At 38.1% G+C, this 27,536-nt stretch overlaps 1 protein-coding gene across 4 annotated transcripts in view; it reads left to right on the top strand.

The window, feature by feature from the left end:
- Positions 1-27,536, top strand: part of LOC145675969 (uncharacterized) — a 617,917-nt gene that overhangs the window by 505,977 nt on the left and 84,404 nt on the right. For all 4 annotated transcript variants that reach the window (XM_081746793.1, XM_081746794.1, XM_081746792.1 and 1 more), the window contains one exon: positions 21,605-21,695. In XM_081746793.1, coding sequence (XP_081602919.1) covers positions 21,605-21,695 — 91 coding nt within the window. The remainder of the gene's footprint in view (positions 1-21,604; positions 21,696-27,536) is intronic.

The following is a 27,536-nucleotide window of genomic DNA, read 5'->3' as shown; positions in this document are numbered from 1 at the left end:
TATTATGCGCTTTTAGTAGAGACGACGCAACTTAGAATTATTCCACGCGCACCCATAAATGTTTACTGGGGGGGTCTAAAGTATTTTGGGGTAGGGAGGGTCCAATACGTCTGTCTTATTCTGCACCCGAAAAGACGATAAGGAATTGTTAATTATTGGCATCTATAATTTTAGAAAAAAAATGATAGAAGTAGATTATTTTCGTACGGCGTAAAATCACATCTTTAGCCCATACCAGTCATTTCAAGTATGGTTCTGTTAAGAAAATCCAGAAATATTAAGAGTTACGAAATTTTGGGGGAGGGGCCAGGCTCGTCGGACCCCCCATGAGTGCGCTTCTGAGACTACTGCAATGCTCTCTCCACATATCCCTCGCAAGGTTCTACGCTATACCAAATTGAAAATGAAATGAAATCTTTGAGTTTTACGTACCACGGTTATGCCGGTTAGGCTAATGGAGACTGTGATGATGAATAATGAATGAAATGGTGGAATGAAGAAAGTGGGAGGAAACGGGAGAACCCACCAGACGGTGTTTGTCCACCACGTATACCAAATTGAGAAAGTAGTTTATGTAAGTTTTTTTTCTAAGTTGACTACATGCCAATATTTCTAATTAAAATCCTATCTATGTGTTGACACTTTCACTAAGATATTGAATATGTATTAATATTTCATTGAGATGCTAAAGATATGTTAATACTTTTATTAAAACGCTGAGTATATATGTTAATATTTTTATTAAAATGCGAAGTATACGTATATGCATTTACAATATTTTTATTTGCAATACTGCATACATTAATACTTTTATTAAATTGCTGAATATGTATTAATACTTTTATGAAAATGCTGAGTATATGCTAATAGTGTATTTTTTTCATTAAAGATTAATGACCTTAACCTTTTTCATCAGCGAGGTCGTATGAGAGATAGGACGCGTTTGCTTAAAATGGAATTCAAACCAACTAGTCTGACTGTTTAGGCATTAGCATGTTTTGTTCGCCCATATTAAAACACGTATCCTTATTATAATACTCTAGCGTCATTAACCCACTTCGCTGGGTTAATTTTTGTTTTTTAAAAAGTAATATGTTCTGTTAGTCAGTCACTTTTTACTATTACTGAAGCCCTCTCTCATATCGGTCATTTTCCATCATTTTTTATCTCTCTTCCCTTCCCCCTCTCCAAATTTCAGGCTGAATTCGGATTTAAACGGCATCGAAACTGGCACTATTCATCTCAGCGATCCCCAAAATTGTGGATTCAGTCATTTTTATATATCTTCTCCCTCCTCTCCCCTAAATTGCACCCTCAAAGTGGAAGGATAAAAAGCATCCCACGCCCGAACCTCGTCTATGTTAAGATTTGATCGAGATCGGTCGGCTAGTTCAAGTCGTGTATATATATATATATACGAATCACAGAACATTATTCTACAAGTCAAAGTAAATATATATATATATATATAATATATATATATATATATATATATATATATATATATATATATATATATATATATATATATATCATATTGTATACCTTTCGAGTCTTCGTCTGGAGACTCAAATTGCACTATGTGGCAACGTCGCAAATAAAGAACCATAGATTAGATCTACCAATCTATCAAATAGTTATATCGATTCTTTCTAGATGGCAGCTAAAGTCGATATTGATTGACATTAGCATCACTTATTAGTGTAGCAATCGATTCAACTGCTTGATGTATTCATAGAATAATGCTAATGACTCCAACATAATCTGCGACGTTGCCACATTGTGAAATTTTGATTCCCCATAGCGGGTGAAGGTGATCCCAAAGGGCAAACTATCATATAACATTTTTCGCTTTATTTTCGTCTATAGAATAGTGCTCTGTGGTCCGTTGGCGCTATTTTTAGAACACCCGATATATAAAGGGACAATTTCGTCTTCTCTTCGATATTGTAGAGATTTCGTTAACTCCGACAAACTCTATATTCTTTAGGGATTATTGAATGTTCAGTTATTTGGCATATATTCCTTTATTATACTGCATTTATGCATAATATATGAAACCCTGTATCTGCATGCTGACACTCCTTTAAACTTCCCATCTAATATTAACAAGTAAACTACAGCTATTGCAAAGAATACAAGTAAAGTGTTAAATTGTTGTTAATTTGTGCAACGCAATAAGTAAAAAGAGAAAGAGAATGAAATTACTAGTTTAACATCCCACGCTTATGCGCCACGGCTAACTGGAATTATGAGAATAATGAATTAAAGAATGGAATTGTGAAAGGAGGAAGAGACGGAAGAACCGCAGGAAAAACCATGCACATGGTATTTGTGCACAACAAAGCCCACAAGGTGCGAGCTGAGATCAAACATGGAACCCCACTCTCCACAGTGGAACACCGTACCTCTGACCCACTGCGGCCCGGAAAATGAAAAAAAAAAAAGTATAGTGATTAAGTGTTATTTGGTATCAAACTAAAGGAGTTTCATTGTTCACATACAAGAATTGTCATTTAATCTTTCAGATAACAGACTGATTTTGTGTTTATTAACATGCTGATATTTTCCTTGAAGTTGGAGGATGTTATTCACAAATTCTTATCAGAGTGTCTCAATCCAAGTGGTACTTTACCCCTCACTAACAAAGACGCCCGGCTTTTGTAAATCCAATGTTCGAATAAAATCTCGTAAGTTTTACTACGAAACACGAAACTTTGTTACGCAACAGTTATTTCGTGTTGTATTAAATGCTGTTTGCTCAAGAATTACTTGGAGTCTCTTACTTAGGATGACGTAAACATAATAACCAACAATACAGTTATAGACAGGAAAACCGTTATTGAGGTATTCTCCTTAAACATCTAATTATGATAACTTGTATGTTTACGTTCTTACAGCTTCGAGTCAACGAAGCAAGAAGTGAAGACACACGACGTTCAAATTAAGATTTTTTTCATTTATATTTTCCTAGCTGTTTCCATCTGTTATATAGGTAAAAATTATATGCACAGAAAACAGTAATGTAACGATTTATAGAGAGTTTAGCTTACCAGTATGTTTTCGTCCGTCCGGGAGACATTTATATAGGGTGTTTCAAAACAACACCGACAACGTTTGGGAGGTGATTCCTGACACCAAGATAAGACAAAAAGTATAGACCAACTTTGGTGCCCAGATGCTTCCTTTCGGAGTTATAGGCTGTCGAAAAAAATGAACTTTAAGGTCCATAGCTCCAAAACTAGGGGATCTACCGTTGTCGGATCAAGACTTCATTTAGAAACTAGTATGTGCCCTATCCAAAAATACATGTTTCAGAATCCTAAGGTACTAACGCAACAATTTTTATAGAGCTTGTCTACGGGCATATAATTTGAAGTACTCACAAACTTTCTCTATAAAAGTTGTTGCGCAACTTCCGCAGGGTTCTGAAACATGGATATTTGGATACGGCACATACTAGTTCCTAAGTGAAATCTTCGTCAGCCTATAACTCCGAAAGGAAGCATTTGTGCACCCAGGTTGGTCTTTCCTTTTTGTCTTACCTTGGTGTCAGGAACCACCTCCCAAACGTTGTCGGTGTTGTTTTCAAACACCCTGTTTATATTAAGAACTATTGATTGATCAATTTCGGTCAGGATGGAAGGTCAAAAGTGAGGAATTGAGTTCGTTGGTAAAGGTAATCCACCCACCGGAAGTAGTAGAATTAAAGTATTTCCGGTTTTAACGTTGAACACAGTAGAACTAAAAATGGTAATAGCGAGAACGGTTTCCTGTAATCAATTAAGCGTCCCAGGAATAACATTTCATTTCCATCCCTAATGCTCTACCAATACCGGAATTGATAGACATCAAGTACAACTTCCGGTTTCAGTATTCATATACGTGGAGCAAAAACAACCAGGACTGGGAGAAATAAAACACTTCCGGTTTTAACTGATCGCTATAGAGGTATGGTGATCAACTTTAAAATTCAAATTAGTTGAGGGCCGCGGTGGCTTAGGGGTAGAGCGTTCACCTCTGGTACTTTGGGTCCCGGGTTCGATCCCAGTCCCCGCCAAGTGAACTTTGTGGTGGACAAACACCGTGTGCGTGGGTTTTCTCGGGGTTCTCCCGTTTTCTCCCACTTTCTTCATTCCACCATTTCATTCACTACTCATCATCACAGTCTCCTTTAGCCCAACCGGCATAATCGTGAGACGTAAAACTCAAAGATTCCATTTCATTTTTTTTAAAATTAGTTGATCTGTACCACTTGCGGTTTGAGTAGAGAGATTAAGGAAGGAGATGGAACTGCTGTCGCGACACTTAAGTTTGTATGAAAAAGCAATTTTTCGCCCCTACAAGGGCCAGTGAAAAGGCAATGACAACATTATTGTAATTCGTCCTGGCTTTATGCACACAAATAATACCTATTACATTTCTTCAATGTAATTTCCTCTTATCTTTATCAATTTCTCCCACACGCGTGGAAGGTATTTGTACACTGTCCGCGCGTCAAGTTTTGTCGTTGTCCTGCATGGGTCGCCATATGGTATAAGTGTAGTAGTGATTTCTTCATTTTGGTGAAAAGGTCGTCACGAAGTCTCTGAAAACATTGTTATGCACTGTTCCTACATTCTACTTCAATCTTGATCCACGCATATTGTTCGTTTTTCCGAAACATTTTGTTAATGGCGCTTCTACTTTCCTCCTCTACTTCACGGCACTTCTGCTTTTAACTAAATAACACAGTCGTTACTACTCACCACACTTCATTGACTCACTCTCCGTTATTAACTACGGAAATCTTGTAATGCTGAGATAGCGCTCTGACGTAAGAAATGTGTTGCCATCACTTTTAATCCAACCTTGTATTACTAGTCTTGGTCTGACAACTGTCAATAGATAGACGGATATAATCTTTCTCTAAGACTTCTCATATTATGTATAGCATAGTGTGAAAGTCTTAAAGTCGGAAAGGGAAAATGGGAAAATATTATGACTTTTCTCGTAAACTAGTATTTCTTTTAGTTTCCCCCCTCCTCCATTCGGAGAACTTGATGGAATCATGTTCTGTTGTAGATATCTGAAAGCGAAAACGGGAAGCTCTCTTGACTTGATTGTTGTTGATAGATGGCGTTGCTGTCGGGTAGGTGGCAGTCACGTAACTTTGAAGGCAACTGTTTGTAACAAGAGAGAAGAAGAAATAGTGGCGGGACGTCGTCGGTGCGGCGCCGACAGTGATAACTTACCCACTCTTTGTTGTGATGGTGGATTGCTATTATCGACCTACAGTAACGTATGGGTACAGTGTTGCCATCAGTCTTCGAGGAAGCCTCGAAAAAAAACAATGATTGTGTCTAATCCAATTCTTCGAATGTACGGTAGTTTCTTCATTCGTCTTTGTTTACTTTCATTAGAATCGTGTTTTTTTTTTCTATGCCAAGGCCATGTGAAATGTGGCTCTTCGACAGTGAAAGATGCGGTAATTGTTCTAGAATTTTTCTCTGCCCCCCATACATTTTGATTAGTTATTCACGTACATATTTAATTTCCATTACTGATTTTGGCCCAGCACGTTTCTGTCTTGTAGCTAACTCTCGCCTTTGGACCTTGAGTTCGATTCCCAGCGTGGACACTTGTTCGAAAAGGTGTAACAGCTTTTCGAGGCCAATCATCCTGAATGGTTTTCCTTATACACGCCAGGCAAATGGCGGGATGGTACGTCGGGGTACCTAACATACGGATCCCAGGACGTTTCCTTCCTTGCCCTCTTCTCAAGATAGTGTGCTTGTTAAGGGACGTCATCCCTCGTACCTGACAGGCTCAAGGGCATAGATAATAATGGCACTAATGCCCAGAAATATGTATAAAACGAATAAATAAAATTTTCTCTCTTTATGACGGTGCTACTTTAATACGGCATTCATACCTTGCGTTCACTTGTTTATTTCAACAAGTATTTGGGCTGCGATGGTTCATTGGTAGAGCATTCACCTCTGGTGCATGGAGTCCTTGGTTCGATCCCAGTTCGCACCACGTGAGCTTTGTTAGCTTAGGTTTTCTCGTGCTTCTCCCGTTTCCTTCTACTTTCCACCATTTCATTCATTTCTCGTTATCACCGTCTACTTCAGCCTAGCCAGCATAATCGTGGGACGTAAAAATTAAAGCTTTCATTTCATTTTCCATGTATTCAATTATTCGAGAGATTATTGTATTATATCTAACAATTATTTGTGTATTCGAAAAATTATTTACTTATTTGAACAATTACTTCTTTGTTTCAACGAATATTCCATCATTTGAACGATTGTTTGTTTATTCGACTATTGAACAACATGGGTGCCCGAAGGTGGCAGGGTGGGGCCCGGTCTCCCCTTGCTCATGAAAATTCATAGGTAATATTTTAAACCACATACATTAAATACCAGATATGTAGACGTAATATAGCAACCAGGAAATGCGCGCCGACTACGTGGGTGCCACACAAATAATCATATGGGTCCGACGCACCCACAAGATTTTTAGTTTTGACCCGGTCTTGAACCCGTTTCTCTTGCGTTGTCAGCCGTGTTACCGATTAAGCTAGGGCAACCCGAACTTATAGTACCGTTTTTTTTTTTTAAAAAAACTTTATCACAGCACAACCCTTTATGACAGTGTTCGCAAAAGATTTTAACTAAAAATAAATCAATCAAATATCGAGACTTCCCTGAAGACATATAGGCTAATATATCCCATCACTGATGTGCACCCACATAAATTTTGTAAAGTCGGCGCCGGTGAACCATACAGATGACCCCCTAGAAAATTTTCTTCAGGCACCTCTGTCGAATAATTATTCCATTATTCGAACAATTACTCGTTCTTTCAATTATTTACTTATTCAGATAATTATTTGATTGTTGAATCAATTGTTTGGTAATTGAAAAAATGATTGGTTATTTATACAATTATATTATTCCAACGATTGCTCTAGTATTCGAAAAATTGCTGATATTTTCATTTTTTTTAAAAATAGACTTTGAAAATGAATAATTCAAAAAGTATAAAAGAAAATTAAATTGTTTGGTCTTCTATGCGTAAGCGCCACTTGCAGTGCTTCGAAACCGGTTCTGCAGTCAGCTGACTGATAACACCAGTTGGTGATATTTCAGTATCTTTCACAGCAGCGTAACGCTACTGTATGTGTGTGTGAGGAAACGAGTTGGCTTGCTGGCTTTTTCTTCATTTACATTCTGGTCTCGCTGCGCCTCAGATAGTGTTCAACAGATGATAAAACCCAAGAAACAAAGAACGTTTTGCAGGAGGCCGTAGAAGTAGAAATTGGGAACGACAGCGACATCTGTCACATAATCTCAGGAACTGCATGCTTTCATGTGATTGCTGTATGTGTTTGAAGGAAGGCGACGAAGTTTCAGATTACTAGCCTCGTCTGTTGAGTGATACAATGTGTACAATTTACTGTATATAAAGGGGGAAATGTCAGTGGATTAGGTACGTGGAATACCGCTTCTCGTGTGATCACCAAAGTCAAGCACTACTGGATGTGGTCAGAGGAAAGATGGGTGACCATATGTAGCGTACTTGCCGGATGGTGTTGGTATTGCAGCGTCGTCAGGATAATTGAGGAGCTCCTTGAAAGAAAGAAGTACCCTACTCGGGTCTAGAAGGCACCATTTAACAACGAGGGGGGGCGATGCTCTGACTACACATATTCAAAGTCATGCCTCCCCAACTCTGCTAGTAGGCTCTCGCCTCTAAGGGCTGTTGCACCAGCAGTTTACTAGTTTTTCAAAAGGGAAATAAAATATTAAAATAGAAAAGAATTTAATAATTTGATTGGACTTATATTTAGAAGCTTGGTAAGGGAATCAACATTTTCTTTAAGACATGTTTATGGTGCTTAGTTCGATTCCTGGTGGTGGTAGACTTTTTGGTAGATAGTCTTGTTTTTCTCAGTAAATTCTAACATGACAGAAAGCCGATATTATTGTGGCTACTTTGGCCAAGGTTACCAATTCTTCCTACAAGATCATGACACACCTAGCCTCGTATGTCCTTGTTACTTGTTCTCCTACAGCAGCAGGTTATTCCCTTAAATTTCCTTAACGGTTTGGCCTTCAATAAACTTTTCCTTTCAGAATATGTCGCTAATCAAATATACGAGGACATTTCGAAAAGTTTCCGGCCTGACATCCAAATATCGGCCACTGGTAGTAAGCTGTTCATGGTATATAGTGCCATCTATAGAAGAAAAATGTCAGTTTCAACAATCCAGCTGCGTCAGTTCGTTGGAGGCAGTCATTTGAATCAGCAATTTTGCTTTGGCAATGCTCCAGTTCACACGGTTGTTGCTGCCAAGGCTCCAGTAAAAGTTGAGATTTACCACTCACCCTACAGTCCAGATAAAGCACTATAGCCTTAGCAACAACAACCATGTGGAGCAGAGCATTGTCATGCAGTAAGCTAGCGCAACACACAGCGACTGATTGAAATTACTGCCTCTAACGAACTGACGTAGTTAGGCAGTTAAAACTGATACGCTATTTCTTTCATAGATGGCGCTACATGCCAAGAACGACTTACTGCAATGGCAGGATATTTCAGTATTGGATCGGAAAGTTTTGGTAATACCTTCTTATTTTTCCATTACTGATAGATCGCTTGCTAAATATTGAGACCATAGTTCTCAGCTAACCTCTTTGTGTTCACGTACGAATTTTCTATATTAATACCGCCCGTCGACTATAGCCTCGGTACCCCGTCATCCTTTTCCTTCCACTCTACATTCTGTCACGGCCTTCATTGTGCAGCTCTTTCTACTTCCATTTTTTTTTTTTTTTAAATTTAATCCAAAATTGTTTACTTCACTACATTAGCTCCAAAATATTTCTAACATTTTGTCATTCAGCTATAGTTTGACCCAGGTACTCTGTTGCTAACATAGAGAAAAGATGGCAGAGTGGCTAAAAAGTACAGAAAAGGTGATCTCATTAACATTACTTCGAGCGAGCAGAGTGTAGTAAATAAATAAATAAATGATACTGTAAACTTCAGAAATATTTCCTTTTCTGAACAGGGTCACTGACTTATTTTTCTCTCTTACGATTGCACCGAGAAGGAAAGTATGATAGTTTATGCCGTGTATGCTAAAAGCAGACGGCGTTAAGAAGTGAATGAAATAGTGGAATGAAAAAGGTGCGAGAAAACAGAAGAACCCCAAGAAAACCCACGCATACGGTGTTTTTCCACCACAAATTCCACTTGACGCAAGCTGGAATCGAACCAGGAACCTCACGCACCAGAAGTAAACGCTCCACCATTGAGCCATCGCGGCCCCAAGTGTTGTCCACAAAACTCGAGAAATCTTTCGTCTAGTCACGAGTTTAGAAATTCACTTGTCTCGTCAGCAATACTACAGGGTGTGTCAAAAAGAATTTTACACCTTTGAGAACTCATATTCATCTATTTATTTAGTTTACAGGCATGGTTTTGGGTGTCATTTTATTGCAAAATACGTCAAGTTTTTATGCCTAAAGAGGTTCAATGTGGCTTCATTAGTAATGCAGTACATCCCATCTGAAGTCTCACTTGCTCTACAACGTCTTCAGACGTACGGGAACGACCTGAAGATTTGTTGTGTCTTACCGAATATTTAGTTTCAATAAAACACTTATGCCACTGATAAATAGTAGGCCTACTGGGAGGATCTTTATCATACTTTGTACGAAAATTATGTTGCACAGTTATCGCAGGCTTGGATTCTTTAAACCAAAACACACAGTTAGCACGCTCGGGACTAGTAAAGACAGCCATCTTTGCTGTAACTCAGTGTTCGTAGGGTTCCTTAAGAAAATTTCCCTCCACTAACACAAAATTTTCCCTTTTCTTATCAAAATTTCCCTGGTTTGTTGAGTGTCCAATTCCTGACAGAAGATTAGCTATATTAAAGGAAGACCCAATCACATTTGTTTTATTCATTTGGTTTTTGCTTTCCCCTTCATTTACTTTTAACAAGGAGACACGGTGGTTCAGTGGTGAAGGGTTCACCTCTGATGCGTGGGGTCCCTGGTTCAATCCCAGCTCGCGCCTAGTAGGCTTTCTGGTGGACAATCACAGTGTTTGTGGGTTTTCGTGGGGGTTATCCCATTTCCTCTTAGTTTATTCATTCCACCATTGCATTCATTTCTTATGAGCACAGTCTCTTTTAGCCTAGCCGGCACAATCGTGGGACGTAAGATCCAAGGTTTTTTATTTTTAACCAAAAAATGAACACAAATACACCCAGCCGATAATGGGTGCAAATTATGCTACTTTGAACTCTCTCTCTCTCTCTCTCTCTCTCTCACACACACACACACACACACACACACACACACACACATATATATATATATATATATATATATATATATATATATATATATATATATATATATATATATATATATATATTGTTGAAATGGCTTGTTTGTTGAAAGACATCCAAACCTTTAACAATATAACTGTTTCAACAATTAAGAAAATTGTAAATAAGAAATCGGCATGGATTGTTGCCTTCGATAGGTTATGAAGTTCCTTCTCCAAAAATTTGAAGTCTGTACGTTGAAATTTGTAAGAGAAATTGCAAATTTTCATGAAAGGTAAAAAATGCATGAGAGAGATACGAAGAGTGTAGTGACATGTATTGGCGAAACTTGTCCCTTTACACCAACCTTAAATTTACCTACGAAACTTCCCTAGATTAGGGAAATTTCCCTCAAACTACGAACACTGCTGTACCTGCCGCTAGCGCTTGTGGTGGCTTGTTTCTGAACTAGTGTACTACGTGAGTCAAAACTTGATGTATTTTGCTCCAAAATGACATGAAAACTGTGTGTCTAAACTAAATGAATAAATCAAAGTTGTAAAGTCCTTGTTGATACACGTTGTCTACACATAGCTACTTTTTCTCCCTCCCCGTTGTATGCTAATAATATTGTTTGATGTACCACTATAACATAAAATACGTTTTATTGCGTATTCCCTTCATTTAAATCTCGTTAAATTATTACAAGAGTCAAAGAAAACGTATTACACACATTGGGAAGAATGTGAAAGAAACAGAAAGAAAGAAAAGGGCTTCTGTGTTTATATATCCGTGAAACTGACAGATGACCAAACTGAAGGAAGAAAATGGTAGTCGTTTATCCAGCGAGTAAAAGACAGAGTTGTTGTCACGGAACTTGAGGTCCGGAGTTTGTCTTCAGGCAGAAGCTCTTCCATCAGCTGATGTGGACTGAGAAAAAAAATGATGACATTTATAAAAGAATGCTCGTTCTTCACACTGAAAGAATAGTTTTATGGACAAAAAAATTCGAAGTTTTATATTTGAAACTCCCTTTTCCCTCCTCCCTCTTAGGATAACGCATTTTAACCAAGATAATGCGAGAAAAACGACTCCCGAGCCAAGTCCTAACTATGTTCCGAAATTTATTTTAAACGGTTCAACCGTTTTCTCATGAACATGAGACAGATAGCGTCGAAAATGTAAAAAATGCCTCTCTCTCTCTCTCTCCCTCTCCCTCTTTAGAAGCAGAATCTACGAAAACTTTGTTACAAGTGTTCACTTCATATACATAATCATCATCATCATCATAGGTATTCTGCCATTATTGGCAGGTCACTTGCCACAACTGAGAAACTTCCATGTTCCACGGCGGTCTTCCGCTGTCCTTCGTCTTCACATACGAATTCCTTGTTTTAATGTCGTCCATTAATTGTAGTCTCCTTCGCCCTCTTTCCTGCCACCATGCCCTCTGCCACGTCCCTTATGACACAGTTCCTTCTTAGGCCACATTGTCACTTAAATGAATCTTGTAGCTGTCATTAAAAAAAAAAAAAAAAAAACTTTCAACCCGATCTTTCTATTTACTCTTTACGTTACAACTTCTTGAAAGCAAGAAAGGTTTCTCCACACATGCAGCACTGCACTCTAGTGGACAAACAGTGAACCTCCTCATCAAAAACTTGTATTTTGGCGCACTCCTCCCTGTCCAAAAGAATCCGTTGTTTCGGAAGCGGCGAAACTGGTTTTTCCTTTATGTCAGCGGGAGGGCGATAGCAGGTAGCAAGCAAGACGTTCCAGAAAGTTGCGCATCATTCAACTCCTTGCAAGATGGAAAAAATGTTTTATGACACTTTCAAGACTATGTGTCCAGGTGAAATATGGTAGGGTTTCAAGATTTTTTTTTTTTTTATGACAGCTACAAGTTCTTCTAACGTGACAATGTGGCTTTAGCCAATGTCCCAACCAGTTTCTCTTCCTTTTTATAATAATATCTAAAACTGTCCTTTTCTCTCCTACCATCTCTAAAAGGGTTTAACCACGGTAGAAGAACTTGTAGCTGTCATAAAAAAAAAAGTTGAAACCCTACCATATTTCACCTGTACACATAGTCTTGAAAGGGTCATACAAAATGTTTTCCATCTTGCAAGGAGTTGGACAGTGTGCAACTTTCTGGGACGTCTTGCTTGCTAGCTGCTATCGCCCTCTGCTGACATAAAGGAAAAACCAGTTTCGCCGCTTCCGAAACAACGTATTCTTTTGGATAAGGAGGAGAAGTGCGTCAAAATACACGCTTTTAATGAGGAGGTTCACTGTTTGTCCAGTAGAGTGCAGTGCTGCATAGATGGATATACCATTCTTGCTTGCAAGAAGTTGTAATATGTACACAGTAAATAGAAAGAAGTATTTTTTTAATGACAGCTACAAGTTCTTGTAAAGTGACAAGGCCTCTTGACACTCTCCCATTCGTTTTCCGCTCGACCCACCTAATTCTTTCCATTCTTGCCAACACCTACATTTCGAAAGCGTCGTTTTACATCAGTTTTGCTTAATATCCATGTTTCTGACCCATGCAGCACAATACTCCACACGAAGCAGTGTATGAGTCATTTTTCTCAATTCTTTATTTAAGGTTCCACAAAATAGTTTTTTCTTCCTCCTTAAGGGCTTCTTTTGTTATCACTAATAACACTACGCAGGTATCGAAAACTAGTCATCTGTTCTATTTTCTCCCCTCATACTGCTATTTTGACACCGACCGCTTCGTTCCAATCACCATGGCTTTTGTCTTTATATATATATATAACTAACTCTATGGCCTATGGAACCCGGAGGTTCAGTGCCGCGTTCACAAAAGCGGATTCTTTTTATTCTATGACTTCTATTCATAGAATGACTTCTATTCTTAGCTAATTGGATCCAGTTTCTACTTTGTATTCCTATCTCTGCGAGATCCATCTTAATATTATCCTCCCATCTGCGCCTAGGTCTTCCTAATGGTCGTTTTCCTATGGGTCTACCAGTCAAGACTTTGAAAGCGTTTCTACTTTCTTCCATTCTAGCTACATGACCTGCCCACCTAAGCCTCCTAGACTTGACGACCCTAACAATGTTGGGTAAACCGTATAAACTATGTAGTTCCTCGTTATGAAGCTTTCGCCATTCCCCATTCTCGTTCCTCTTGGGTCCGAATATTCTTCTCAGGATCCTGTTCTCAAATACTTTCAGTCTATGTTCTTCCCTCAGACTAAGCGACCATGTTTCGCAACCATACAGAACAACAGGCATGATTATCGTTTTATATATTTTAAGCTTCAAATTCCTCGACAGAATTCGCGACAACAAGAGATTTTGAACCGAATAGTAACACGAATTCCCTGCTTTTAGTCGACATTTAATTTCTTCGTGAATATGATTTTCGTCTGTTAATATTGATCCTAAATATTTGAAAGTATTCACTTTATCAAAAGTATTATTTAATATTTTAACGCCTCCACAATTTGCCGTATTCCGGTCCCGACGCACTTCCATGTATTTAGTTTTCTCTGCATTTACTTCTAAACCCATGTCCCTGCAAGCGTTTAATAATATCTCTGCATTTATTTCTACTGTTCTCCTATCATCCCCTATTAAATTTACATCATCAGCATATGCCATAACCTGGTGAATGCCGTTCAACTCTAGGCCCTGGTTGCTATCTTTGATTTTCCTTATGGCGTATTCCAGCACAAAGTTAAATAATAATGGCGACAACGCATCTCCTTGTTTCAGGCCATTTTCGACGTGAAAGCTCGTGGACAAAAATTTTCCTACCCGGACCGGTATATATATAGTGGTGGATCCAGGATATGATGAAAGGAGGGGCTAAACCATAGTTCGCCGCTTTATCCAGTGTAAAGCAGATTGAAGCCCATTTTATCCAAACTATACCTGAGCGTCAAGGGGGGCTATAGCTCCCCTTGAATCCGCACCTGTATATATACAGGGTGGTCGTGCATGAATGTCGGAAAATTCGTGATATGAATCTACAGGTAAAAACAAGCAAAAAATGTCATATGAACATTGGGTGAATGCGGCTTCGTTTGGACGCTAGAGGCGTCTGAAATGTCACCTTCCGAGGCGGCAATTTGCAATATCTCAAGAACGGAGAGAAATACGAATGTCGGGTCAAAACATATCAAAGGAAACCCCATCCGAAGAATCCAATTATGCATAAGTGGTGGCGAAACAGTGGCGGCGCTAGAGGGGGGCACAAAGAAAGTGAATGAAACATGAAGAAAAGTGAACAATTTACACTGAAAAATTGTAGGAGGGGGTGTTACTTGGAATATGCAACAACAAATGTTAATGAACAAAGGCAACAGCGGCTAGTCTGTAGGGACTTTATGGGAGGCGGATTGTAGGAATACAGTATCTTTGTAATGGTGAGAAATAGGAATGTCGGGTCAAAAGATGTTAAAGGAAATGCCATTTGAAGAATCCAATTTTGTATAAGTGATGGCGAAACAGTGGCGGCGCCAGGGGAAGCATAAAGAAAGTGAATGAAATGCGGAGAAAGGTGAACAATTTACACTGACAAACTAGGAGCGGATGTTATATGGAACATGCAGCAACAAATGTTAATGAACAAAGGCAACAATGGCTACGCTGTAGGGACACTATGAGAGGTGGAATGTTGAAATACAGTATCATTTTAACGGAGAGAAATAGAAATGTCGGGTGAAAAGATATCAAAGGAAATCCCATCCGAAGAATCCAATTATGCACACGTACTGCGGAACAGTGGGGGCGCATGGGAGCTGCAAAGAAACTGTTAAACACTCATAGTGATGAAACGTGCAGATCGTAAAAAACACGTATGGAAGATGAGACCCAATGTACTGTAAAAACAAGAGGTATTGTACTTACCATGGTCAACATAATGCCATTCTATAGCAGCTGTTCAATATGTCCTCCTTGTTCTTCGAGACAGACAGTTACACGATGGCGTAAGGATTCTCTGGCTGGTGCCAATATCGCTGGCGTTTGCCGTAATGTGGCAAATGCAGCACATACACGCTGGCGAAGATCTTCAACATCATGCAGGGGCCGTGTATACACGAGACTCTTCACGTAACCCCACAGGAAAAAATCTAGGAGATTCAGGTCGGATGAACGTGGGGGCCATGCTTGTCTTCCACCACGACCTATCCACCTGCGTGGAAATGTTTTGTTCACATATGCACGAATGGTGTGACATGAGTGGGCAGGGGCGCCATCATGCATAAACCACATACACTGTCGTGTCCTCAGTGGCATATCTTCAAGCAGAATAGGTAGGTTCTGAGTCAGAAACTGGAGATACGATATTGCGTTCAATCGCTGTGGTAAGAAATGTGGTCCCACAACGTTGTCGCCAATAATACCAGCCCACACATGCAATTGGAAACGCTGTTGATGCTTCGTCTCTACAATTGCATGCGGGTTGTTGAGTGCCCATCGATGGTCATTGTGGAAATTTGTGATGCCATCCCGTGTGAATAATGCCTCATCCGAGAACAATACCTATGTTAGAAAGGCTGGTGATACACGGCAGCGGCGGTATAACCAACGACAGAAACGTCGTCGGGTTTCATAGTCACCATCGTATAACGCATGCGTTCGTTGTACGTGGTATGGTCTGAGATTATTACTATGCAAGATGCTTAGCACGACTTGATGCGAAACGTCTTCCTGCCTTGCTAGTCGTCGGGTACTAATACTCGGGTTCCGGGTCACATGTCGGAGTACCCTCTCTTCCAAGCGGGGTGTTCGAACGCGTCGCCTTCTCGGAATGTCTGTGTTGGGAAGGAATGACCCAGTGTCCCGCAATCGCTGATGAATACGAATAAACATCCCCGGTGCTGGAATTTGTCGATCTGGGTAGCGTTCCGCATATAACCTACGTGCTTCTTCTGCATTACCTTCCGCTAAGCCGTACATCAAATGCATATCTGCCATTTCGGCATTAGTGTATACTACCCTATTCATTGTGGTGCATTAGACATAGCGCTTGTCAACATCAACACTGTTTCACACGACACAAAGTAAACCACATTCACATACACATGGATTACTGCCCTGCCTGTAGAGTGTAGCACTAAAACGCTTGTGCTGTTACTGTCATTGCCCCATTCAGTACGAATGAACTGTGCGCTGTCCTCTGCACCTTCGATGCGAACGCTCTCGTTACCCACGCTTTCACTACTCCTATAACTAACTCTACTACGCGACGCTCTGCACGCCCCCTTGTTCCACCTACTGTAGCTATGCGCCCTCTGTCATCGGACATGTATCATACAGTACACCTAGAGTTGTATTCCTTGTTTCCTGATTGCTTTCAAATAGTTGTGTTTTCACCAATTTCAATTTTTCTCCATGTTTCATTCACTTTCTTTGTGCTTCCCCTGGCGCCGCCACTGTTTCGCCATCACTTATACATAATTGGATTCTTCGGATGGCATTTCCTTTGATATCTTTTGACCCGACATTCCTATTTCTCACCATTACAAAGATACTGTATTCCTACAATCCGCCTCCCATAAAGTCCCTACAGACTAGCCGTTGTTGTCTTTGTTCATTAACATTTGTTGTTGCATATTCCAAGTAACACCCCCTCCTACAATTTTTCAGTGTAAATTGTTCACTTTTCTCCATGTTTCATTCGCTTTCTTTGTGCCCCCCTCTAGCGCCGCCACTGTTTCGCCACCACTTATGCATAATTGGATTCTTCGGATGGGGTTTCCTTTGATATGTTTTGACCCGACATTCGTATTTCTCTCCGTTCTTGAGATATTGCAAATTGCCGCCTCGGAAGGTGACATTTCAGACGCCTCTAGCGTCCAAACGAAGCCGCATTCACCCAATGTTCATATGACATTTTTTGCTTGTTTTTACCTGTAGATTCATATCACGAATTTTCCGACATTCATGCACGACCACCCTGTATATATATATATATATAATGCATTTATAATATGGCATAAATTTTGAACCTCCGTCTCTCCCTTTAGGATACGCACTTTATTCAAACTGACGTGATAGACTTGAGTTCGAGGTAGGTACTAAATTTCTTCAAAAATTGATTTTAAACGGTTCAGCAATTTATCGGTGATGATGAGGCAGACAAATTTCTGTATATGAAAAAAGTCTTCACTGACTGATCAAGGCATAGGCCAGACTGCTTAAACTAGAAGTTTTAAATTTGGACCAAACATTGCAATTGTTACGTGAGGATTGATTTTTTGGAAACTCGACGTAGAAGGAGGTGAGGTGCAGGATACAATTTTATATATCAGAATCCCTTAACCGAACGTACACCAAGGGATCACATGTAACATCGCACGCCAAGGAAGGGTTAAAAAATGTCCATAACATAAATCATTATTTTCTGTCCCAAAAAATGTAATCATCTTCTTCTATTTTGTGCCTTCAGTTGTCTTAGTTTATAGTTAGTACAAAATAGAAAAGAATATTACATTTTCTGGGGCAGAAAATAATGACTTACGTGTGGACATTTTAAAACCCTCCCTTGGTGTGCGCTGTCACGCGTAACCCCAGAGTGTACACCCATGTCCAAAATTATTGTTGCATGTCTATAAATACGTTGATGTAGGAATATAATTTGATAACGAATTCGCGTGGTATTTCTTATAATGTTATTATGTGTATAATTGGCAAAGACATGTATGTGGCAAATTTCATATCAAAAGAGCAGTAAATAAGAACAATAAAACGAAAATAAAACTTTATTGTCCATTTAGCAACATTTTGTTGTACTCATTCTAATTTTCGTATTTATAATTCTTTTCCTATGAAATTCACCACAAATATACATTTCCCGATCATACACATAGTATCAGTATTAAAAGTACCCTGCAAAATCATTATCAAATTATATTGTTAGAAGAAGACGGTTATAGATATGCGACAATCGTTTTGGACATGAGTGTACACAGGGTTTCCACTTTTAATATATTTACTCTAAAACCAGTAGGTCTTCTCCGTTTAGGTGTACGACGTCTAGTGTCGTACCCGTACCCGACGCGTAGTGCTGTACCCAAAGCATGACTCTTCAACTTTTAACCAGAAATTACCTCATGCATATTATGGTAACACGTTACGCCAAGGGAGGGTACTTTATGTCCACCACGATTTTTTTTTTTTTATTTTTTTTTAATTTTGAGTTATAGCTCAAATGAATGACAGAAAGTAAACTTTATGTCATTTCTGACACAGAACCTCATTATATGATACTAAAGAAACATCCATAGAAATTGTTATGCTAATAAAAGTGTGCACTTTTTTTTTCAACCCACCTTGATATATGTAGGGTTAAAATTAGGTGTAGTAAATTCGGCAATTGGACTTTTGATTTAAAATAATTAAGCACTTGTTTCAGCGTTATTTTCTTGCTATACGATCTTGAAGGGAAGAAAAAGGGTAGGGAGAAAGAGAGATGGGGTTACACGTTATTATAATGTACCCATCTCTCGGAATACCGTAAGATTAGATATAATAAATTTGATAATTGGACTTTTCATTTAAAATGATTAATTTGTTTGTAAGGAAATGAGTGGGGCTGCAATTGTTATATTCCTATAACTCGGAAATCCTTAACTTTAGAGACTTGAAGTTCGGTATTTGGAACTTTTAATTTAAAATAATTCAGTCTACCTGCTTCTGCATTTTCTTATACTTGACCTAACAGGAAGAAAAGCGCTTTGCAAGTGGTTCACTAAAATGCTCATACAAGTTGTCAAAATTTCGTTTGAGATTCCGAATTCAGATGAATTTTATATGAAAGTTGTAGAAGGAAGAACGCAAAGTGTTGCCCGCAGGAACATGTGTGGATATTTAATGTGTATATGTAAAACAAACGCTTCACGTCTGACAGTAGCCACGCAGTGGAAAAATGAGAGAACAAACATACAATTCTGCAAAAAAAAGATGGCTAATTGCTTTGTTCGTCTTTCTTCACGTTTTAATTTGAATTGCTAATTACGTTGACAGAAAGCTCTGGAACAAGGGAACTGGTGGAGGAAGCCGTAAAAGAAAAATAAATGGAGCTTGGTCTTATTTTAAGGGAACAGTTTTTAATTTGTCATTGCATATGCAAATTGCTAAAACAATTTATCTTGACAGCGTAACACAGCTAGCGACTATGAGACATCACACACAGCGTAATTGAACAAGTCGTAAAATCAAAGAAAATGGCGACTTTTCGTTTGCATTGTAAACGTTTGGTTGTCAGTTGTCTTGTTTGCGTTCAATTCTCTTTTCGAAATGGTTTTGTTATTCTCGTAACCTAGATAATACCAATATGTTAATGAGTTCTCTTGTGACTGTTTGATTACCACATGCGTCTTCAGTTTCCGTTCCTGGTAGGACATCTTGTGATTCGGATCCTCGTAGAGTTCCTTTGTGGGTTATATGGTTATCGTACGTGGTTTTCGCTCTGCGCACGCGGGTTCGATTCTTGGTGGGAGCTCGTGTGGTCTGGAACTCACGTTAAGTTGTAGGTCCATCGTCCATGCCTCATATCTGTCATAATTCCAAGGTATTCATCAGCAAAATCAACTGTGGGTCTACAACTTAACGAGAATTTCCCTCCCGGAGCTACGAAATTTCCCTGCTGGTCCACTGAGAGACTTTCTCAGTGTATGTTACTATTATTTTCGCAGTACGACTTTTCACCCTCCGTGTATTGAGAGTCTTTCCCGGAGAAAGTCTCTGCAATTGTCACGATCACATAGTATCGATGATGAAAAATGGACGTTCATGGCACTTGAAAGCTGCCTTCAAATGCCAACATGGGAACAAGTTTTTTTTTTTTTTAATTTGAACTTTTTTGTTTAGTTTATTACATATAAGATGTAAACCAAGGATGTTAGAAAATAGAGGATCTGTCCATACCATAAAATCGTGAAGCCATACGTCACAGCTTCGCCACACCTACTCTGCCTACTCCGCGCCACTAAGATCGCAATGTTTCGAGCCAACAATCATGACGGAAACGAGAGGAGCCGATCAGACGTGCCGGCTCAGGCAATGCTCGATTGTTTTTTGGCTTCATTGAGGAAGATACGTATGGGCAGATCGTCTATTTTATAACATCCTTGATGTAAACCAATTAATAACATTGATCAACAAAATTCAACTTACATAATCCTAGAGGGTTTTCCGTAAAGAATGCAACTTTTGCAATACCCGCCATTTCTGTTCTAGTAAGTTGGCAGCACTGAATGTTACACGATTTTCATCTGTTCTCTTTGTGCTTAGTAGCCACGGAGCGCTCAATAGCTCATGATCGTCTTCTGTTTTGAGAACGGGTAGGAATTTACAATACACATCATATTTTTAACAAGTTTTCACTATGACAACACGCTGTTCCAACGTAAAGTGCTCCATTCCTATCCGTACTGAAATCACACAATTGCTGAATGATAATAATAATAATAATAATAATAATAATAATAATGTTTGAAATGTTTATTGGGAACAAACAGCATTACAGCCATAAGTCCCCTCCCCCAAAAAGAAAAGGTTTACACAAGCGTAGGGCGCATGAAGATAGAAATAACATACAACTGATCATACAAAAATAGGTTAAATCAATAAAGTATTGGTTGAGAAAAAATAACAAAATGATGCAATACCTATTACCAACTAAAAAATACAAGAAAAAGCAATAGTAAAAAAAAAAAGTATAAGCATAATTATCATGCATTTAGAACAAGTATACCATATAAAATACAAAAATAAATAATTTTATTCACCGTATAGTTGAAACAGTTTACAAAATATTTTTAAAAAAAGTTTGAGAAATATACTATGTAGTTGCTATTAGAGATTAAAATAAGTTAAACGCATCAAGTTTAATAATAATAATAATAATAATAATAATAATAATAATAATAATAATAATAAACATTGTCCTTAGTTGGAAAACTTACATCTTCATAATTACTAAACGGCTTTCAATGCATATTGAGAAATATAGTATAACCTAGGACACACAGGATTTTTCGGAGTACATTTCATAAGTTACCTGACACTGGGGCCGTGATAGCGTGCCTGATTTAAAATATACATTTTTAAAGGAAATTTTCGGGAAATTTCTCGAATTTATGCATCGTATACAAATTATGTAGCTACATTTTGAAGTTTTCAGTTTTGCTGTTTTTGAAGAAGGTGGTTTTATTTATTGTTTGTAATGGAAGAAATTGAACAAAAACTTATAACAATGTTTAATACTTTTTTTTTTTTTTTCAGAATGGAAGAGACAGTTCGGTCGATGCTCCAGTATAAATCACGTGCAGAACAGCTGAAACAAGAGAAAACATCACTCACAGTTGCCTATGAGGTGAGTTTATAATCCATAATAGCACCTAGATGTGTATCAAGAAACACTTTCCATAAACTTAATTCGCACCTTTTCAATATATTCACCGCCATGTTAAAAAAAAAAAATTAAAAAAATTAAAAAAAAACTTTCTGATCCAAAAAGAGAAGCCTAGAGTAGTTACAAGCACTGTCAGTTCTTTCTTATTCTTAAGAGGCCCTATCACTGCGAAATTAAAATACCGCTAATTTTACAGTAATTGTGTGATATCTTCCAATAGATTAAAGATAATCGAAAAGTGGAACAAGGCCTCCCTAGACAATATTATGTTACGTAAGATACCGTTATCACGACTCACTTATCTGCTTTCGATTTCCAACCATTTAAAAAAAATCGGCATTTATTTTCGCGTTTGTAAATAACTGCAAACGGAAAGTTACTAGGTGACTCGTGATAACGGTAACTCATGCAAAATAACATTGTTTAGGGAGGTCTTGTTCCATTTTTCAATTATCTTTTATCTATTTGAAGATATCACGTAATTACTGTAAAATTAGCGGTATTTTAATTTCGCAGTGATAGAGCCTCTTAAGTTATTCCATGAATTAAAAAAGGAGTCGTAAAAGATATAGAAAAGATGCCTTAGTTCAGTTTTAGTAATGTTTATTGATGATTATTAAGTGGGCAGTTAAAACACTCAATCTTGTATTGATTTGTAACACTAACTAATTTTTTGTCCTATAAAACCCGGAGGTTGAATGCTGCGTTCACAAGAGCTCTCCACTGACTTCTGTCCTTAGCCAACTGGATCCAGTTTCTATTTTGTCTTCCTATCTCTGCGAGATCCATATTAATCCCATCTGGCCTAGGTCTTCCTAATGGTCGTTTTCCCGATTGGTCTTCCAGTTAAGACTTTGAAAGCATTCCTTTTTTTTTTTTTTCATTCTGGCTGCATGACCTGCCCACCTGAGCCTGCTCGACTTGATGACCCTAACGATGTTTGGTAAATGGTATGAATTATGCAGCTCCTCGTTATGAAGTCTCCTCCATTACCGTTCATCTTGGTTCCGAATATTCGTTTCAGGATTTTATTCTCAAATACTTATTCTCAAAGTCTGCGTTCTTCCCTTAGAGTGAACGACCATGTTTCACAACCATACAGAACAACAGGCATGATTATCGCTTTATATATTTTAAGCTTCAAATTTCAAGACAGAATTCTCAAAGATAAGAGATTTTGAACTGAATAATAACACGAATTCCCTGTTTTCAGTCAACATTTAACTTCTTCGTAGATGTGATTTTGGTCTGTTAATGTTCCTAGATATTTGAAAGTATCTACTTTATCGAAAGTATTATTTCATTGTTTTGTGACATGAGTGATTTTTGTGCACCTATGATCATGGTGGGTGTCTCGTTCATCTGGTGCGGGAGTAAAATCCGGAAGCACCTTCCTTCCGTACACCACTGCTTGTGATTGCGAAAGCTTTTCTGTTTCTCGTTGTTGCTATGATACTTGCTGAACCCTTGGGATTATTTAAAAAAAAAAAAAAAAAAAAAAAAAAAACGAACATTTGGATTATGTGTGTGTGTACGGCGTTAATTTGGATTTGTGTCTTAAATTTTATTATATACTCTTTATACGTTTTGACATTATTAAAAAGAACGGCGTTAGTTTGACCTGGGGAGTGTCTTTAAATGATTAACGCAAAAACTAGTGGCCGTGTAATATTTTTGTTTAATGGTTGTAAAGGCTTTGTAAAAAAAAAATCGATCTTCGTTTTTTTTTTCCTCAATAAATCCTCCAACCCATCTAGAACTGTTAATACTATGGACAAACAGCAATTTGATGCAACGGAAAATGATTAATGAATCCTGAGGGATTTCGTAATGCCGTAATTATTCAGGAACATGGCTAGTTTTTTTTTTCCGAAATCCTGAAACCGGCTGGAAAGAGGAAGGAGAAGCATAAATGCGAACATCGTTTTTACTTCATTTACATCAGAACTTGTGGATTTTTCCCCCCTGTATCCCTTGAATAGAACACAAAATGAGCATGTTGTATTGATAGTAATTTGAGGGAAATACGCACGGCGTAAGGGAAAATTTTACGAGAAAGATCTTAAAGGAAATAATCTAAACTATAGGTTTTCCAAGAAAAAATCTTTAAGGATAAAATTCGAACTATAAGTTCCCCGAGAAAAACCTTTAAGGTTGATAAAGGGACAAGCTTTGCCGGTAGATGTCACTACAGTCTTCATATCTCTCTCATGTATTTTTTTTTTTTTTTTTTTATCTTTCACGAAAATTCACGATTTCTCTTACAAATTTCAGCCTAGAGACTTCAAATTTTTACAGAAGGAACTTCATAACCTATTGGAGACAACAATCCGTGCCGATTTTTTGTTTAGAATTTTCTTCATTGTTGAAACAGTTATATTGTTAAAGGTCTGAATATCCATTTCAACAATCAAGCCATTCCAACAATGAAGAAAATTCTAAATGAAAAATCGGCACGGATTGTTGCCTTCGGTAGGTTATGAAGTTCCTTCTCTAAAAACTTGAAGTCTCTAGGTTGAAAAATGTAAGAGAAATCGTGAATTTTCGTGAAAGGTAAAAATACATAAGAGAGATACGAAGACATCTATCGGCAAAACTTGTCCCTTTAAACCAACCTTAAGGATGGAATCTAAATTATATATTTTCCGAGAAAAACCTTCTGAAGATGTAATCCAAACTATAGGTTTCCCGAGAAAAAAAAAGTTTAAGGATTTAATTTAGACTGTAAGCTCCCGGAGAAAGAATCCTTAAGGATATAATCCAAAATATGTCCCCCCCCCAAAAAAAACTTTAACTAGGGATACGCACGAGACAAGATTTATCGGTGTCTCGACTCGAAAAATATATATTTTTCTATTAGAAGAGCCGTGTCTCGACTCGAATTTTGTCGGGAAAATCTTGTCTCGACTTGTCTCGTGCGCATCCCTACCTTTAACGATAAAATTCAAACTATTAAGTTCCCCGAGGTAAACCTTTAAGGATATAATCCAAACTATATGTTTCCCGAGAAAAACCTTTAAGGATATTCAAATTTTAAATTCCCCGATAAAGACCTTTAAGGGTGTAAAATCCAAATTATAGGTCTCTAACAAAACCTTTAAGGATATTCAAACTATAAGTTTCCGGAGAGAAACCTTTAAGGATGTAATTCAGACTGTAAGTTTCCCGAGAAAGAATCCTTAAGGATATAATCCATAATATAGGTTTCCCTAGAGAAACCTTTAAGGATGTAATTCAAACTGTAGATTCCCGGAGAAGAGCCTTTTAAGGAATAATGCAAATTATAGATTCCTGAGTTTTGTCACCTGGCGTACAAATTTCATGCTCCCTAGTTTTGTATTACCGATTCGAGTGATCCTGAATTTGATATTCAGTTTACGAGTCTGATAACAGTGGGCAAGATTGCGAACTAACTTCGTTGTTAAGGGTCTTCACTACAGCGAAATTAAACTACCGCTAATTTTAGAGTTTTTCTGTAATATCTTCAAAACAAATAAAAATATTCGAAAAGCAGTGACGTAGTGAACTAGACAATACGATTTTGCATGTGATACCGTTATCATAACTCATCTATCTGCTTTCGATTTGCAACTGTAGATAGATTTAGCTGCTTTTTTTTTTTCCGGATTCTGTAAATAGTGGCATACTAAAAGCAGATAGGTGAATTGAATTGTGGTAAAGGTGTCACATGGGAAATCGTATTGTTTAGTTCACTACGTTTTTGCTTTTCGAATATTTTTATTTGTTTTGAAGATATTACAGAAAAACTCTAAAATTAGCGGTAGTTTAATTTCGCTATAGTGAAGACCCTTAAGAAGTGACGTCAGGCATATGGCAGTATTGCCAGAGATTGTTTTACATGAAAATTTCTTATTTATTGTCCCACCCTTATGGTTTGGGATTAAGGGAGACGGTGAGAATGATAACGAACGAAATGGTGGAATGAAGGAGATAAGAGGAAACGGGAGGTCTCTGAGAAAAAACGCACGCACACGATATGTATCCATCACAAAGACTACTTTCTTTGACGCAAGCTTAAATATGCAGTTTTTCAAGAAATCGAAAGAAAAGATAACTTGAGCCTGGTAGGTAAACCTCACTCAGAGTGGCTGGCTGTTAAACTTATTCGACCGAGTGTTCCTACCAGGGATCGAATCCGCGACCGCTCACACCAAAGGTGTGACCGTTAGCGACTATGGTACGTTGGACTGCTCTTAAATATTGATGTGGTGTTAATTCATTCAAATCCAGGACCGCACACAGTAGAAACAAATGTCGTATAATCTCTCAGAAGTTTTATGTATTTTTTTTTTTTTTTTTAAGTTCAGAAAGGCACAGTGACACAGTGGTACTGTATACTGATCTTTTTATGTAAAGTCAATCTAATATTTTTTTCTCCTCGTTTGAAGTTTTTTTTATAGTGTTTGAGCGGGAAATTTCCTCGCTCCACTGTCAGGTTGTAGTCTGTGGCGGTGAGGGAAAAAAAAGTTTTCAGAGAAAACGACGTTCACCAGCGCCTGTGCTGCCATCTCTTTTTGGTGTTTTGCGTGCTGCGTGACCAAGCACTTAATTAATACGAAACCTTGTTATAATGAAACGACTGCATAGTCCATCCAATATGTAGTGGTAATGGTGTTAGTACTAGTAGCAACAGCAGTATTAGTGTAGTGAATATCTCGATTACTGAGAGTTTCCATCTGCTACGGTGGATATTTTTTTTTTTTTTTACTAACATGAAAGACGTAAAGAGAAAAGGGGAGAGGCGTACTGTGCAAAGGGGGATCAAATAGATGGGGGCGAGAAATTTCTACCCTCTAATAGCTGAAAAACTGGTGCGAGGGTGGCCGTGTAACGGAAACTCCACAGCGCTGCAGATCAATATAATAATGGAACACGGTAGCAACGTTATGTACGACGTATCATATGAGGGATTCTTGTCGTCTAAACCGGAAGCAGTGGCAGACGTAGGGTATGAGGCTGTTATTCATTCAGATTGTCCCTCACTATATTTATGAACCATCATATTATGGGACACTCTTTCTGTAGGTCAAATGTACACAAGCTACCTCTCTAGTGCTGCAGTGATATAGTGTATAATTTACCTCATAGCCGCTTGTTATTTGTTTGCGTTAAAGATTAAACTCTATTAAACATGCTCACACTTTTGTGTACGTTTCAGATTTTTTTTGTAGTTTTGTGGACAGAATGTTTAAAAGGTAAACTTAAACGGCTTATCCTTAAGGTTAGTGCGTTCAACGCTAACAGTGTAGTGTAAACATTACAAACTGGACTTAATTTCACGGTTGACAAAAAAGTTACGTTACTATCGTGGTACAGTTCTAGTATGCTAAATGCTAGTTACGTTTATTTCTCTCGTTCATTACTATAATAAAGTTACATTTTTTTTCCCTGTGGATATGCGGTGTTTGCAGAGAAATGTTAATGAATATTACCTATGTCAAAAAATATTTCTAATACATGTGCGCCCGTAGATTTTCTTTTCAGAGGGCGGGTTAGTTATCCAGGGAGGGTAAAATATGCAAATTACTCGTAACTGTACAATAATTGTTTACATATCTTTATCATAAATATGCTGCTATTACTGGCTGTTTACTTGCCGTAGAACTTTCGTACGGTACGGTCCTCTACTAATATCTTCGTCTTTTTCTCTCCCTCTTTCTCTTTCCATACTGTTTTCGAGAAGAATGTGATTTCTTAACGGTCTTTTCCCGATTAGGTATCCTGTTAAAATTTTGAAAGCGTTGTTACTTCCTTCCATTCTGGCTACATGACGTGCCCACC

The sequence above is a fragment of the Thermobia domestica genome, chromosome 18, assembly GCF_964235325.1.
Source record: "Thermobia domestica chromosome 18, izTheDome1.hap1.1, whole genome shotgun sequence".
Classification (NCBI taxonomy): Eukaryota; Metazoa; Arthropoda; class Insecta; order Zygentoma; family Lepismatidae; genus Thermobia; species Thermobia domestica.
This window is presented reverse-complemented; position numbering and strand designations above follow the sequence as displayed.